General features: G+C 47.4%; 1 protein-coding gene across 2 annotated transcripts; it reads right to left on the reverse strand.

Annotated features, from left to right (window-relative positions):
* Positions 1 to 927: 927 nt before the first annotated feature.
* NOXRED1 (NADP dependent oxidoreductase domain containing 1) lies at positions 928 to 16,323 on the reverse strand. 2 transcript variants are annotated; one of them, XM_090034989.1, is made up of 7 exons: positions 15,853 to 16,323; positions 14,197 to 14,376; positions 12,770 to 12,951; positions 11,158 to 11,338; positions 9,413 to 9,567; positions 4,088 to 4,307; positions 928 to 1,376 (listed from the first exon to the last, which is right to left on the reverse strand). In XM_090034989.1, the coding sequence occupies exons 2-7, from the start codon at positions 14,355 to 14,357 to the stop codon at positions 1,103 to 1,105; spliced, it is 1,173 nt and encodes a 390-aa protein (XP_089891115.1). In that variant the 5' UTR covers positions 14,358 to 14,376; positions 15,853 to 16,323; the 3' UTR covers positions 928 to 1,102. The 2 variants fall into 2 exon arrangements, with proteins under 2 accessions (XP_089891115.1, XP_089891114.1); XM_090034988.1 differs by lacking the exon at positions 15,853 to 16,323 and having other exon boundaries at positions 14,197 to 15,120.
* Positions 16,324 to 16,818: the final 495 nt, after the last annotated feature.

Below are 16,818 nucleotides of genomic sequence, written 5' to 3' on the forward strand. Positions count from 1 at the left end.
ACTCCGCCGGCTCACCCCGTCCCCAGCAGCACGTGGGAGGCCGGCTTCTGCCGCATGCTGCTCCGGATGGGACAGACCCGTGTCTGCTCGGGACTGACGGGCACAGGCAGGGGAATTTGTTTTTTGGGGGTTTTTTCGGGGTTTTTTTTTGCACCGGTCCTGGAAGCACTGTTATACCAGGTCAATGCATGGAGTGGATGGAGCAAGCTCCGGTTCCACCACCCAACACCAAAAAGAATCTGCTCAATATGGACCTCTGATGGAGGACGTATCAGAGACAGTCACCTGCCCTGGGGAGCCCGCCTACGGCCACGGTGCTTCCCCTGCCAGGCAGGGGAAAGTGCAGCTGAGCCCCTGCCGCTCCGGCCAGGCTCCTCCTGTCCCCAGTGGCACACGCTACTCCTCTTCCCACACACTGCGCTGGTCCCTTCAGCAGCCATTAGGAAGCTGCTGAGGGGCCCGGGGAGGGACAAGGGGCGGGAATGAAAGCAAACCGTGTTCACTTTCGTTTCCCCTCGCAGCACCGCGGGCCACAGAAAATGCCCTGGCGGGCCACATGGCGGCCCACAGGCTGCATGTTGGACAAGCCTGTTCTAAGCATTTAAAGAGCAAGCAAAACTTGCCATTTTCCACTTTTTCCTTATCTTGTTTACTCTCGAGTTAAAGGACTGTTCAGTAATAGCCCTGGTCATCAGCTAACTGATTCTAGTGCATTCTTTATAACCAGCCTTAACCTGGGGCTACTAAAAGTAAAAATCAAATATCCTAAAGTAATGTGCTGTGAGATTGTTGCCATAACCTCTGCAGACTAGGGAAGACTTTCAGGTGCTTCAGAACTCTGGGGTAGGAAAGTTGCTCGATCTCCATTTAATGTGACCCTTTTTTGCAGTGGTCTGTGCCAAGGTGACAGTCAAGCCAAAGTTATTTGCTATACCAGTTTTATTCTTTCTGCAGAATCCGCACTATGGTTCCTCTAGCACATGCAAAAATGGGATGGATTTCTGCAGTGGCAAATGATAAGAAAAGGGTATTAATCTCCATAACAATTCTCTGTAGTAAAACATTTAACAAAGCAGCCCCATCCGTAGAGGTTGGTTCTACTTTACGAAGGGTCAAAATCAGTGTGAGGAACTTCCTCCAGGCTTTCTGTACCAGTCACATCCAAAGCGGTCATAATGGACATTGATTCATGACAGGTCACCATACTGGGTTCTGCTGTGGAAGGACAAAGAGACATCTCGCTGTCAGTGTGGGCTTCAAATGAGGCATGATATAGCTGGGCAAGGTGGTTCTGGAGACACACGCTCCTTGCTAGGAGCTGGCCAAAGGGAGTCTCCTTCAGTTGTACAGTTGTCAGGTCAAACCAGGGAAAGGTGCTGGGAAAAGAAAACAGGCTTTATTATTTATATATCAGCAACTATCACCACTGTCAGCACCCAGAGGTATGATTTAACAAATAAACATTCTTTTAGCTATGCCCTTTTTCTTAGCCCTTTGACAAAAGCAACCAGATTCAGGAAGTTGGGGTCTTTGGACACTACCAGTTCAAATGAGAAGATTTTGCATGAATGGGAGCTAATGGGCTTACAACATGAAACAGTGTACCATAGGCAAGCATATTCATCATACAGGTCCCACAGCAAGGATGCCACTGCCTTGGATCTTGTAAGAACCAGCTTTTTTTGTGCTTTACTTAATCCAGTGGGATCCTGATCCTGGCTAGGGAATCTGGAAGGTTCAGTAATATGGTTAATATAACAATTATACAGAAAACAGAATTAGCAGGAACTGGATGGCTTAGGAACCAATGATGAGTTTTAGATATTTTAATTGCTAGTAAACAGTTCCAAACAATCTTTCATCTGTGGTGACCAAAAGCTGCTTTTTACCAGACAGATACTACCATAAGAAAAAGCACCCCACATGTTAGACTCCTTTGTGGTGGTCCAAGCAGAGGGGGCTGCCGTTGGGAAAGCCCTGAAGACTGTACTCCTTGCCATTCCCGAAGATGATCCCAGCAGAGTACAATCCAGGCAATGTGCTTTTCTCTGGGTAATAAACCCAGCATTCCACAGAATCAGTGTCTCTTACATTGGTAACTTCCATCCGTATTAAATTTAATTCCTTTTTTTTTTTTTAAGGAGAATTGGTGCAAACATGGAACTTCTGGTCTACCTACACACAAAAGGTTGAAACCTAAATAGACAGTGAGACAGCTGTCCTTCTTTAGGGCACTGCCTGTGGGTTATAAGGCACTAATATTTGTTAACAAAAGGAGCTCCATATCCCCTTCTATGAATCAATCTGGGATGAACTTCGTTTTAAAAGTCAGAGAAGGGAAAGGTTCTAAATAATAGAGGAAATCTACAGCAAAGGGGCCCTTTAAGCTCTTCACTGGAGTCTGGTTGCTTAGGAATGATAAAGGAAGTTCATCCTTTCATCCAAAACCAACAATAGCTTTGTGGTGGTGTTGGCTTGTCTAGATAAGAGTGGTGATGCAGGGAGGAATTACTTCCTCCTTCAGGCTCCTACTGAGACATCCTGCTATAAAATAAGAGGGGAAAGAACAGGAAGTCTGTTCCATGATAAATGGTATAAATAAGGCAAGTCAGGCACTCCTCCCTTTTGTACAAGAACAATGTGATGTTCAAGGACATTGAAAGGCTCCACATTTCAGAATGAGAAAAGGATTTTTTTAACATGATAAGTAATTAGCTCACTGCTACCAGATAAACTCTAGGCCAAGAGCATAGTAGGATTCAAACTAGGACTGAATAGTCAGGTAGATAATGAGAACTGATGCAGTTATATTACACATACAGATTTTTATAAAGGATATTATCCTTCCTGGGTCAGTACAGAAGCCAAGCACACTAAGAGGTAAGGAAGAAAAATCCCCTATAGGCAAATTAGTCTCTATGACAGGGGCAGGCAATTATTTTGGGGAGAGGGCTGCTTACTGAGTTTTGGCAAGCCAACGAGGACCACATGATAGACAGCTGGGGCAGATAAATATTAATTTTCTAAATTTTTTTTAGGGGGCCCGTGGGCCGGATAGAATGGCCTGGCAGCTTGCATCTAGCCCCCAGGCCACATTTTGCCCACTCCTGCTCTATGAGGTTTCTTACTGCTGGCCACTGTCAGAGACAGACCTAGTTTGTTCTGGGACAATGGGCCTAGACCTGGTAGGAGCTAAAAGCCCCACCTGAAATGGCTAGAGGAAGGCCACTAAGCACAGAACTTATATCATGGGACAAAAACAAATGAGAAAACAAGAATAGGAGTATGGGCTATAAGTCAATAGCTAGGGTGTGTAGAGAGGACACCAAGCAGAGAACTCTGGTTGGCACCCACTGCCCTTTGAATGCATTTAGGGAGCCATTTGGACACCTCCCAGTAAAACTCTCCTTGAGCTCCACAGCTGTCTTCCTTTTCCTTGTCCAGGCACACCTTCGAGAAGAGTTTTACTGGATGGTGTCCAAATGGCTCCCTAAATACACTCTGGATTCTCTCCAACCAGCATCGCCTTCCTAGTCTGGTAGATGGATTCTCTGAGGCTACAGCTGGAGTCTTCAGAGACAGGAGACTGGACTACAGGGACTGCTGATCTGGCCTGGTCTCATTTTTTACGTGTCCTGCTCTTATTTAACTAGACTGCGCCAGTGCCACAAGTCCTGTGCCCCTGCATGTATCAGATTCTTATATCTAAAAGAGCTGTTCATTCTGATAAGAATAGGAGGGGCTCAGGATGAGATACCAGGATATTCATGGCATGCATTTGGACTCTGACAGCTGCCATATGCTGAGTTGTTGGTTGATGTCTATGTCTTGACAGGGTGGGCAACATTTTCAATAGCAGCTCCCATTATTTTCATAATAAGGCATTTGGGAGTCAAATCTCTTCAAGAGACACTGGAATTTGGGTCAGATTTTAAAGCTGAACCTTTCACTGATGCTTGACACTAGAGTCATATACACCATACAGTGTTTTTCTTATGACATCAGAAGAGCCCTCCTTTCAAACCAGGGGATATGACAGACACTCAGAGACCATCCAGCCATGTTTGAATTTTGACACCTTACTTACTCTTGTTGAGTCAGGGAGGCAGCATAGGTTTGGTTGACAAAGCTCCCACACACAAACAAGGGGCAAGTCTCTTGATCCACACAGACATGGCAGGGCTCAGAAAAGCATACATTATTGAGTAACTTCAGTGTCTCCTGGTGGGACAGGTGCTGCCACTTGCAACTGTTCAGGGCTGCATAGAAAACAGCTTCCAACCACTTAGCACTGACAGTGACTTTCCCTGCACAATATACCAGAGAACAAATTACATTTACAATTGTATATGCAAATGTGAAGGAAATAGAGCTTTTACCCTTGTCTCCTGTTCAGTACCAGGAAAAGCCCCAGCAACTACAGTGGGCTTATTTACAAAGGTCAGACATAGATGAGGGTTTGGGCAAAAAGGGATTGAACAAATTCTTGGAGGAAAGGGGCATCAGTAGCTATTGAGAACAGGAGTTAGGGATACAGCCTCTGAATCAGAACTTCCTAGACCTTGAATGCTGGAGGCTGCAAGTAAGAGAGGAACCATGGAAAAAACCCTGGCCATATCCGGTTCCCTCTCCCTTTCAACATCCACTGTCTGCTGCTGTGCAACACAGGATGCTGGGCTAGATGGACCTGTAATCAGACCCACTAAATAGCAATTCTTATATTCTTATGAGGAGACTAGCCAATTGCCCGTCGACAACAATGGGGGGAGGGGGACAGAGGCCTGGGCCGTTCCCTGGCTCCCCTCTGCTGCTTCAGGCCAGGGCCAGGGCTGGGGCTATCACCCCTGAGGCAGCCAGTCAGAGCACAAATAAAGTGTTACAGACAGACCAAGGCTTTTATAATATTAGAATACTCAAATCTGGTACGGACCAGTAATAAAGTAATAAGTAGTGATAAGGGCAATAAGAATCCTCTAGCTCAGTGGTCTCCAAAGTGGGGTGCATGCACCCCAGGGGGTGCAGGAAGAGAATATTAGAACTCCTATTTATGTTTATTTTTTATCTAAAAAAATAAGAAAGAAATTGAGCTTTACTAATATTTAATATATGGATTGACACTGGTGCCCTCACTCGGTCCATATGTCAAATAAATAAATACACATATATTGGGGGTGCATGCTCAAAAATTTTTAATGATAGGGGTGCACAATCAAAAAAGTTTGGAGACCACTGCTCTAGCTTATTTCAGCTACAAGACTCCACTGAATATAAAGCTACTATGTAGCCACGTTCAGCAGTGCGTGTATAACTGAATTGGAACAGGATGGTTTAACAGTGGCCAACAGTACTATTTAGGACAGGAAGTTAAACAAGTAAAACCATGGAAGAAACTAGGGTAGCAGAAGACAATTCCCACATTGAAATTTAATCATGGCAGACATGCAAGAATTGACTTGTGCAGGAAGGGAGAAGGAAAGAGCTAGTAAGGACTTGGACCAGTGATTCTCAACCAGGCTGCTGTGCCTGCAGATACTTTGAATGGTGCCACAAAATGTAAAGAAATAAGTGAGGTGTGAGGAGATAAGCAGATAAAAGTGAAGACTCAGGCTTGTTCCTGCTTAACCAATTCCCCACTTCTACACTGCCTGGTCCCTCTGCAGGAGTAAGCACTATCATATATAATTTCCTTCTGAAATTGGATGCCACTCAATTCACAAACATGAAGGTGCCTCAAGTCCAATGACAAGTGCCTTGTGTCCAGAAAGTTTGACCTAAACCTTATATATGCATAGAAGGAAGGCCTCTTATCCACAGCTTGTGGCTTTACTATCTCTGCATCCTGAAGTTACTGCTAGCTCACCAAAGAAAATTACAACTCCAAAAAGAGTTAGAAAAGGCACACAATGTGCATAGCACACATGGAGAGGCCTTCTCTCCAGTAATGGTCCTGATTGTAACCATATGGCCTAGAGCACCAAGCTCTCTAAGAGATACTAGAGATGGGGTCACTTAATGCATCCATTTGCAATGCCTGACTGTTCCCCACTTACCTTAATTCAGTGCTTTGTCCAGTCTGACTTAAAATAGCTAGTGACAAGGCTTTCCACACTTTTATTATTAGGAGGTTCTGCTTTCACACTTTGCATTTCTAAACAGTTACTCAGTACTACTCAGATAGCACAGAAGGCATACAGCTGTTACTCTATACATAATCTTGTTGCTGAATTGTACTGGGGTAGGACAGAATCAGAGTACCTTTAGTTTCAGGCAACGAGACTGCTTCCAGCACCACAGGAAAATGACTAGAAAGGGAAGAAAGGTAAGCTAACCTAAAGGTAAGCGTGAGTTTTCTTCTAGGTTGGCAGACCTCCTCCAGCGGGCTTTAAACTAGGCTCGTTGGGGGAAGGGGAAGATGAGGGCGGAGAAAACATCAGACTGCCAGACCAAACAGCACCCACAACTACAGCCCAGCCCAGCCCAACAAGCAAAGCGAACAAACAGATAAGTGATAGGGGCCAGGGTAACGCTGGGACTAGGGGGTCAGTACACACACCCACAGGAGGCCTCAGATGCCTCTACACAAACGCTCGTAGTATGGGCAACAAGTAGGAGGAACTCACCCTCCTGCTGGCTGACACCAGCCCGGACATAGTGGGGATTACGGAAACGTGGTGGGACGCAACGCATGATTGGGCGGTGAATGTCAAGGGCTATAGGCTGTACAGGAGGGACAGGATAGGAAAGAGAGGTGGGGGCATGGCACTCTATATTAAGGAGGAATACACATACATCCTCGTTAATTAGCAAGGAGTCAGGGGAGGGGCACTCTGAAATGCTTTGGGTTAGAGTACAAGGCAGTCGAGGGGAAAGGGACTTAACGGTGGGAGTCTACTACAGACCTCCCAACCAGGGAGAAGAGCTTGACCAGGAATTCTTGGGTCAGCTCACAGAGGTAGTGAAGGCTAAGGATGTGGTAGTCATGGGGGCCCTGAATTTCCCAGACATGTGCTGGGAAGAGCAGTCAGCCAGGTCTGACCGCTCACGTAGGTTCTTGGCCAGAGTGCAGAGTGCACAGCCCCACCAGGGGCAATGCCTTGTTGGACCTAGTGCTGGCCACGGGTGATGACCTGGTGAGGGGGCTGCGGGTGCTCGACCACCTGGGCGACAGCGATCATCGCCTGCTGGAATTCACCATCCAGCGCAAGGTGGCAAAGGCCTGCAGTAAGGCAGCGGCCCTAGATTTTAGGAGGGCAGACTTCAATGAGCTAAGGAGGATAGTTGGAGAAGCGCTGAGGTCCTGGAGGGGAGGGGAGCCAGGTGTCCAAGGAGAGTGGTCGTTCCTTAAGGAGACGATCCTCCAAGCCCAAAGGAAGGTAATCCCAACGAGGATCAAAGGGAGCAGGAGAGCACACAAGCCTCCGTGGCTCACCAAAAGCATCCGGGAATGTCTCCTTGCTAAAAAGGAGGCTTACACCCAATGGAAAGAAGGGGTCATCACCAGGGAGGACTATTCTGTAGTTGCTCGGGGATGTAGGGGGGCAGTCAGGAAGGCCAAGGCAGAGATGGAACTGGGACTAGCTTCCCAGATTAAGGATAATAAGAAGTCCTTTTTTAAATACATAGCGGGTAAAAAGAAGGTCCCGGGTAATGTGGGGCCCTTGCAGGACACGATGGGAAACTTGGTCGTCACACCAGACGGCAAAGCTAACATGTTTAACGATTTCTTTGCCTCTGTCTTCCTAAGTAGGGACCAGAACAGCCACTTCCCTGCTGGGCCCCCCTCGGGGGGGAGGCACACCTGGGCCATGGGTTAGCGAGGATTTAGTTAGGGAGCTTCTGGAGGGGTTGGACATATTCAAGTCAGCCGGCCCGGATGATCTCCACCCTAGAGTTCTAAAGGAACTGGCCGAGGTCATTGCAAGTCCCCTGGCACAACTTTATGAGCACTTGTGGTGCTCTGGTGAGGTACCGGAGGACTGGAAGAGGGCCAACGTGGTCCCCATCTTCAAAAAAGGCAGGAAAGAGGACCCGGGAAACTACAGGCCAGTTAGTCTTACCTCAATCCTAGGCAAGCTGTTCGAGAAAATTATGCTGGCACACATCCAGGAGGGGCCAGCAGGGGACTGCATGCTTAGGGGCAACCAACATGGGTTCATCAGTGGCAGGTCCTGTCAGACCAACCTGGTGGCCTTTTACGATCAGATCACCAGATCATTAGATGCAGAGGTAGCAGTGGATATAGTCTTCCTGGACTTCTGGAAAGCTTTCGACACTGTCTCTCATCCCGTTCTCATTAAGAAACTGGGGGGCTGTGGTGTAGACACCCACACAGTCAAATGGGTCGCCAACTAGCTGGAGGGCTGCACCCAGAGGGTGGTGGTGGATGGGTCCTTCTCAACCTGGAAGGACGTGGGCAGTGGGGTCCCACAGGGCTCGGTCCTCGGGCCCGCACTGTTCAACATCTTCATCAGCGATTTGGACAAGGGTGTAAAAAGCACCCTGTTCAGATTTGCTGATGACACTAAGATGTGGGGGGATGTGGGCACATTGGAAGGATGCAAAAGGCTACAATCAGACCTAGACAGGTTACAAGGGTGGCCGGATGAGAATAGGATGGGTTTCAACACAGACAAGTGCAAGGTGATGCACCTCGGGAGGAACAACCGGCACCACACCTACAGGTTAGGGAACTCCCCTCTTGTCAGCACGGAGGCGGAAAAGGATCTGGGGGTCATCACCAACTCCACGATGAACATGGGCCGGCAGTGTGGAGAGGCAGTTAGGAAGGCCAACCGCACCTTGTCATGCAGCCACAGATGCATCCTGAGCAGGTCCAAGGAGGTGATCCTCCCCCTCTATGCGGCATTGGTCAGGCCGCAGCTGGAGTCCTGCGTCCAGTTCTGGGCGCCACATTTCAAGAGGGTTGTTGACAACATGGAGAGGGGCCAGAGGAGGGCCACTCGCATGATCAGGGGACAGCAGGGCAGGCCTTATGAGGAGAGGCTACGGGACCTGAACCTGTTCAGCCTCCAAAAGAGAAGGCTGAGGGGGGATCTTGTGGCCTGTTATAAACTAGTCAAGGGGGATCAGCAGGTATTGGGGGAGTCACTGTTTCCCCGAGCACTGCCAGGAGTGACCAGGAATAACGGTCACAAGCTGGCAGAGGGTAGGTTTAGGTTAGATATCAGGAGGCGCTACTTCACAGTCAGGGTGGCTAGGGTCTGGAACCAGCTTCCAAGAGAAGTGGTGCAGGCTCCTACCCTGGGGGTGTTTAAGAGGAGGTTAGATGCTCATGTTGCTGGGGTCGTTTGACCCCAGTATTCTTTCCTGCCATGGCAGGGGGTTGGACTAGATGATCTGCTCAAGTCCCTTCCGACCCTAGAAACTATGAAACTATAAGAAAGTCACATACCCTTAGGGCTACCAGGACAGGTTGCTTTCACGACAGCAGGGTCTTGAAGAGCAGCTGTGATTGTCCCATTAGGCCTCCATTCATTTGTAAAGTTGTGGCTTGCACACTGATACTGTGGCCTCACAATGGCACTGTAGGAAAGGAGTTGCTTCAGCCTGAAAGCAAAGTCAGCAACAGAAAGATTGCACTAAGGGAGAGGAAAGCGAGAATGAATATGCATGTCTACAGTCGCCTTTCAGCCCGAAGTGCTTTCCATCCTCTTCACGTACAGCATCACAAGGACCCAGCCACTGCTGGATTCCAACATCTAGCTAGGAGAAGAGAGATGTTCACAACATGAATGTAGCTCAGCATTTAAATATCCTCATGCCCTTTCATCTCCTGTAAGCAAGAGTAAAAATACAGACTTTACAACACGGTCTGAACGTCAACAGACTTAATTTCTTCCTTCCTTCCCCAGAATTCATATCTGGGCACAGGCAGTAAACTTGAATGTTAATGTGGATTAAGATCAGGTATGAATTGGAGGCACAATAGCTGTTCCCAAATAGCTACATGTGTGCTTATGCTGACACTTTCAAGGTTGTTTAAGTTAAATGACAAGGTGCCAGGGTAGGTATTTCTACATAAGGATTTATTTGGGAACAATGCATCAAAAGCAACTATGTGTAGTCCCCCTACTTTGGTAAACACTCATGTTTGTATAATAAAAAAACCAAGAGGAGGACTGGATTGATTAGGGCAGTAGGGGCCAACTTTTTTGGCAAGTGTGCTACAAAGTAGCTGCACACCTGAGTGCCCCTTTCTCCTGCCCAGTCTGCTGCTCTGCTTTCTGCTCCTTGGCCATTTTGTTTCTCTGCTTTCTGCTCCCTGCTCTGCCACTGTGCTGTCTGTCCCTTCCCCAGTCTGCTGTGTGCCCCATGCCCCAGCTGCCTGTGCTACAAGTTGGTCCATACCACAGGTTGGTCACCCTGGCTTAGAAGATCAGAACTGGTATGTGGAATTTCTCACTGCTAGCACTGAGATTGCTGCCAATTCAGATGCAGCCCAGTCCTAGAGACTGAAGTCCTAGGGATCGCAGCCCAGTCCTAGATATCTCACCCTACCCACTATGTTTTTCACATCTGATGACTGTTCGGTGCCCTCTGTAAAAACAAGGGACTCTCAGCATTGTTCTAAATGGAAATGTGTTTCAAGAGCCACATCACAGCTGGTCCTTTGTTAGCTAGCTCAGCAGAGAGGTAAAAAACTGAAAGGGCCAGAGACTAAGCTAACCTCGCTAGCATGGCCAACCATAAATAGTCAACAATGCTTGGATCAGAATCCCCTTATCTGCTTTCTGAAATATGGAAAACATGCATATGCCTATCTAACATGCCTATATAGACATAGACACACGCCTACACTCAATGCCTTCTGGGTTCTGAGTCATAAGGTACCTGCTCACATTTTCAAACTTCTCTATGCTATGAGGGATAGACAATTGCTTCAAAATATAAGCAGAAATATGCACAAATTCAGCTGATGCCAGCAGGTGGGCCTTTAGGGAACCTACCAAATATTACAAGACTCTCAACAAAGTCTTACAATAAAATTGTGAAAGTTGGCAACTCCACCATCCCCACTCTGGGCCAAATACATTGGACAGCAGCACCACAGAAAAAACTTGCGTTGTGCTTGCCTGTGACACAAAACTTGTGGGATTTAATTCCCTGGCTTGCCAAACTGAGGTACATCAATATTACCTGGGAAGAGGAACAGCACTGACTAGGCTGTACACAAGGCAGGGTTCACGGAGTGTAGCACGTATTCCTGAGCAGACGTGCAGCAAGTGAGATGGTAAGCAACAAAGGAATACAACATCTGCCCAGGACACCAGTTGGCCATTGTCATACAAGCATTCGACTCCCAGCTGCTGGAGCTCTGCTAAACACAAGCAAATAGACAAGGGAATCACCAGCTTAGACCCCAGGCTCTGCCGATGGGCAGTCTGGTGTGAGGTGTGCCCTAGGGAGAAGGTGAATCACCCACCTCAGACTGGGACAGTCCTTCCCCCGGGGACCTTCACAACTAATTAAAGCTGTTCATTAACATTATTTTCATAAGATGTGGGGCACTCAGGCTATAAGGAAATTAAACCTCCCTGCCCAGAAGAAATATGCAGAAAATTCAAATGGATGGCACTGTTTCATGAATATTAATATAAAGCTTTAACTGGAAAAAAAACCCCCGAAACCAAAAAAACCCAGGGTCTGTTTGGTTTTCAAGATCCATAAAAAGTCCTTTAATGACTCCTCTTGTCATATCCTCTGGAGATAACTACAGAAAGGATTTCAGTGTCTTGGCCATCTCCCTAGAGAAGAATTATCTTCAGCTCATCTTGTTTGACATAACACTTACATGACAACTGATATTTTGCATGCATTTTATACCTGTACCACACTCCCCAGTCCACTCCTTTCACTTGGTATTTCACCATTTCAGAATAAAGAGAGGGGCAGCCTGACCCAGCAATGAAAGTTTGAGGAGAGGGTCCCAGGCTGGTTATTTTTCAATGTCACCATTCCTGTTGCCTCGGAGAGCTGTTCCATCCATTCAGTGAATGTTTAACACGTTGGGGTTTCAACCACTGATGAATGACTTGAAAAATTACTGAGAAGAATTCATAAAAGAACAATAAAAATGGTTAAGAGTCTGTTGGGACTGAATTAAGAGGAAAGATTAAGTGATTAATCTGCTTAATCAAATGATGGCTAAAGTGGGCAGGGGGATAACTGTCTATACACATTTGAAGGCTGGAGAGAGATGAGGTTCAGGGTGCTTTAAGGAGATCTCAAAGGCATGATGGAGTGAAATTACAGAAGAAGGAAAATACTGATGTTCACCAAGGAATATTTCTTAATACTGAAACAACTTTCAAAGGAAAAGTGAAGTAATGCCAGGGTGGGATGTGGTTGGTCAAATATACTGTATCAAAATTGTGGGAAGGGCTTTGGGCTAAAAGAACAGAGTCATCTGCTTTCCCCTAAGGAAAAAAAAACCTGACAGTTAATATTTTTTGTCTAAAAGTGAATGTTTTCTATGGAAACAATTTTGGAGCCATCTCTACTTGGGATGGTGCAAATAAGAGCAGGCTGGGCCTGAAAGAATATGAAACATTCACCAGTCTGAAATGGTGAAATACCAAGTGAAATGAGCAGACTGGGGAGTGTAGTATAGGTGTGGGGCGTTTCCTGCTCAGTGATCTTCTGAGATCCCTTCTGGTCTTAGTATATTCATAGATTCATAGATTGTACGTCAGTCACACAGACAGTGCTGCCTTTCCCAATCTAGTCCCCCTGGTGCACTGGCTCTTACACAAAATCTCCGGCCTCCTGGTGGAGATATGGATATTCTGTGCCGTGATGCCACTCAGATCCAGCAGTGCCCTGACCAGCTGTTTCCCAATGTGTCCTCCACCGATAATCCCAACCTTCAGGCTGTTGCAACCTATGGATTCTATGGCAGCAGGCTGTGGAGACTTCTCACTCCATTCTTGTCTGAGAAGGGATACACAAAGAGTTGGCATCGACCCAACATACACCTACACACCTCCATTACCCTCAGAACCTGGCACCACAGTCCTTCTTAGAAAGAAACTGTTGTCCAGAGTATTCCTGAAAGGGGTTTAGACTTGTTCTGTGTTTTAAGGTCTTGGTCCCATTTGTTCATTCCTAGTTCTCAAACTAGCAGTGGTTACCCCAAACTCAGAATCTCTCCGTTGTTTACCATTCACAGTGATTGCTATCTAATACACATTCACAACCTAATCTATTGCCGGGGTGCCTTTGTAGACACCTCTTAATCATGCCCCACACACCTTTTAATTCCACCATTCAGCTTCCAGACCTTATCATGGGCCCTCTTCAAATGCCCATTAAGGAAACAAGTCTTACAGTGTCTATAGGACAATGACTAAACTGGACTCCGGGGCACTGAGCTGGTTTCCAGAGCCAAGTGGCCTTAGCACAGGATGGTCTGCCAGCAGCACTCTCCTCTTCTTAATCAAGGAGGCTAAAGCTCAATTTTCCCTGTTGATTGCATCTACAGTAAAGTGGCCCAAACCACTTAGGCATTTAAGCCTTTACTGGGCAATTCCACCCAGAAGCCCACAGGCAGCTGGAACAGATCCCAGAACTGCAGAGTTATCGCACCCTACCCACCATATTCTGAACTAGCTTTACTTTCTGGCTGGTTACAGAGCATAAGTCCTTAGTCTAACCTCAAAAGAGGCCTAAAAAAACTTGAGCAAAGGTCATCTCTCAAAGGAATAGTTACCCATACTTTATTGAGTACAGATGAGAAATGGGAAGAGTTTATTAAATTAGAATTAGGATAAAAATCCTTTGTCTGACCCAGGCAGACAATACCCAAGATATATCAATGCCCTCTGATGGCTGTGCCTTTGCCTGTGTTGAATCAGCTTGACAATCTTGGTCTGTGATTTCTAATGGGCAGGGCCTTGGATCAAAGTTTAGCGCCATGCGATGTCTGGCACCTTGCTGACAAATTAGCTGAGGTGCTGAAGACTGACGGGGTCAGTAAGGAGCTGTTCTTTCAACCCTAGAGCTGAGTTTCCACCAGAAGACAGCTGACATCTGTCAGCAAGGGGAGACTCTGCCTCACTATTGCCTAGGGCACCCTTTTTCTGGCAATAAACAGGCTTTCAGTCTCTAGGCCTGACAAGCCAACACTTTTCACCAGCACTAATAAATACCAAGGGAAGAATGCTCATTTCTGCTTACCTGATGGTGTTGAGTAGCTTGCAGAAGAAGACAGCATGGGCACATGCATTTACCACCAACCCCTTAGAACGGCTTCTCAAATTTAGCAGCAAGGGCTGCTCACTTTCTCCTGCCACATGTTCAAGTTGAAAGGACTTCAGATTCACTGTAACGTCTGACATCGTAGCTCAGAACAAGAACCTTCAGCAAGAAGCGGCAGTTAAAAGAGCAGCACAGCATCCACCTGTTAGACATTGCAGTCAATCCCCAGCTCCTGCTATAGTGTACCACACAGTTCAGTCTGAGATGAAGATAAGGCAGTGGATGCCAAGACTATTATTTCCATGGAGCTCCACCTTCATGTTGGAGAGGCTGGAAGCTTCTACCTACCCACAGCTAAATCTCATAAAATGGAGCAGCCAGCAAGCTGCACTGCACTTGGTCAGGTAGATTTTGAGTGCCTCCTGGTCTTGGTAATGTGAAAACCAAAGCTGAGGCAAGAGGCTTTGGTTTCCATCTGCACATCTATATTTTCACCTTACCACTGACTTCAGTTTTGCTAACACTGTGCTAACACTCCCAGCCTCTTCTCCCCCCAGGGAATGCACATTTTTCATCCCTCCTTGTGCATTTATCATGATTGCTCTATAACCAGCTCCAGCACAGGCAGTTCAGCAGCTTTCCTACATCCGAATACAGCCCCACAGCTTTGTGGCCTGGAATCACAACATCACAAGACATACATGCAGGTCTCACAAGAGTGTTCTGCAGTGAGACTGCAATGTTGCATCACAAAGCTACAAAGGACACTGTCCTAAAATTGGAGCTAGTTCAGAGTATACTCAGCTCCCAGTGGTATGTCCCAGGACCAAGCTCATACAGGAGAGTCACCATTTCACCTGGTCCAGAGTTGAGATGGAGTTAAACAGCCTCTTCCAGGCAGACAAGTGCTGTAACAAGCAGAGCTGATTACATACTACACCAGTTGACCCAACACGAGGCTAATCCGTCATTCTGACTAGGGAGGGCTGGAGTCTGACATTACTTGTTTGATATTCTGATTTCTACACATCCTTTCCCAGCATCTGATGAAGCAAGCTTCAGCTCTCAGAAGCTTGTACTATATACCCTGGCGTTTGTTTTAATTAGTCTGTAAAGTGCAAATCTACCCTGACTTCTGCTGAATTAACAAAGCTACTTACTCATTACTCAGTTGGCTATAGTGGGGCAGTGCAGACCAAGCTAAGGTACTTCCATGCTCTTCACAAGGGCTGGTTTTCAACCATGCGCACCATAGGCTGGTCCTGAAGACTGCACTGGCTACATGGAGAGAATACAGCCAGGCAGGGCTTTCTTACTCACAGTTCCCCTTGGTAAGGGGTGATGAACAGGGGCAAAGTGCCCTCTAGCCACAGCAGCCTCCATAGCTCTCATATGAGCCCTCATCTGCATTTGTACTAATGCCAATAGGCTGTGAGTTTGGTCCTGAGCCCCTCACTCCCCCAAGTGGCCCTGTTGGCCCCAGTGCTGACCCTGGAAGTAGGGCATGGTCAGGTGAGGAAGTGTTGTGGGGCAGAGCCACTGGAAGCTGGTGCAGGCTTCCTGCTGTCAGAAGTTCAGTCCCAGGCCTGCCCCAGCTGAAGTGCTACCGGCAGCAGGAGCTGGACCCCGACCTACCTGCAGCACAGCTACAGAACAGTCCCAGCCACCGCCTGGATCGCGCACCTGCCCAAGCTGCTGAGCCACTCGCAGTCCCTCCGCGCTACACTCCCTCAACCTACACTGCAGCTTCCGCAGTGGCAAGTGACACCCATTTTGGGGCCCAGCCAATTCAAGCCTAACAGTGGTGTTGTCATGGCGATCGCTTAGCTACCAGATGCTCCTGAAGGAATCTTGTATACACTAAAGGTGAATCCAGAGCCCTGATCCTTAAAGGGCCAGCACCACATTTCACAACCCCGAGGGATGGAGAGACTGTGGCATTTCAAGAGGAATCATGAGCGCCCCGGACACACGTCACTCCCACCACAGATCAAATTAGCTTCAACAGGCACAGGCCGTTCTGCCGGGTGTGACTGCCATCTGGACGGCTAGGTCAGGTGAGGAAGTGTTGCAGGAGAACTTACTTCACCCAGTAGGCATCTAAGTGCAATTCTATTCCACTCTGAGCAATCTCCTGAAAAACTATTGCTTTTAAAGGTGTATGGATCCAGGTCCTCCCCCTCACAGCTTTAGGTGATGGACTCTTAAGGCTGAGATGGAGTACTGTTTTCAGGATGGAATGAATCACAGTTTGGCATTGAAGTGCCAGTTTGATGCCTAGTGGGGTAGTAGGATCTGGCCCTGGGTACATGTAAGCAATACTCACTGCCACAACCCAAGCCCTAGGGCTTGCAGGTGGTGGGCACAGCTCCTTGCAGAGCTTACAAACAAACCCTGAGGCAGGCAAAGAGGCTGTTTTTCAGAAAACCCTCATGAAGGCACATTTTGGAACATAGAAGGAGCCCCAAAGTATCTTCTGGGTTCCTTTACAAGTATATACAGCTCCCAGTCCCAGGTGGCTGCAGCCTCCAAGCAGCTATCAGCAACCAAGCACACCCCGCCCTTCTTCTGAATGCCACGGCTCAGCATTTAGTTCTCCAG

This window comes from Crocodylus siamensis, chromosome 2 (assembly GCF_052110815.1).
Source record: "Crocodylus siamensis isolate JL-2025a chromosome 2, ASM5211081v1, whole genome shotgun sequence".
NCBI classification, from domain to species: Eukaryota; Metazoa; Chordata; order Crocodylia; family Crocodylidae; genus Crocodylus; species Crocodylus siamensis.

Coding starts and splice junctions, on each gene's coding strand:
- NOXRED1 (XM_090034989.1), bottom strand. CDS start 14,357: ATGTCAGACGTTACAGTGAATCTGAAGTCCTTTCAACTTGAACATGTG. Junction 11,339..12,769: donor CAGGAGGCCGGAGATTTTGT/GTAAGAGCCAGT, acceptor GCTTGTGTTTAG/CAGAGCTCCAGCAGCTGGGA. Junction 1,377..4,087: donor GCCTCCCTGACTCAACAAGA/GTAAGTAAGGTG, acceptor TTCTTTTCCCAG/CACCTTTCCCTGGTTTGACC.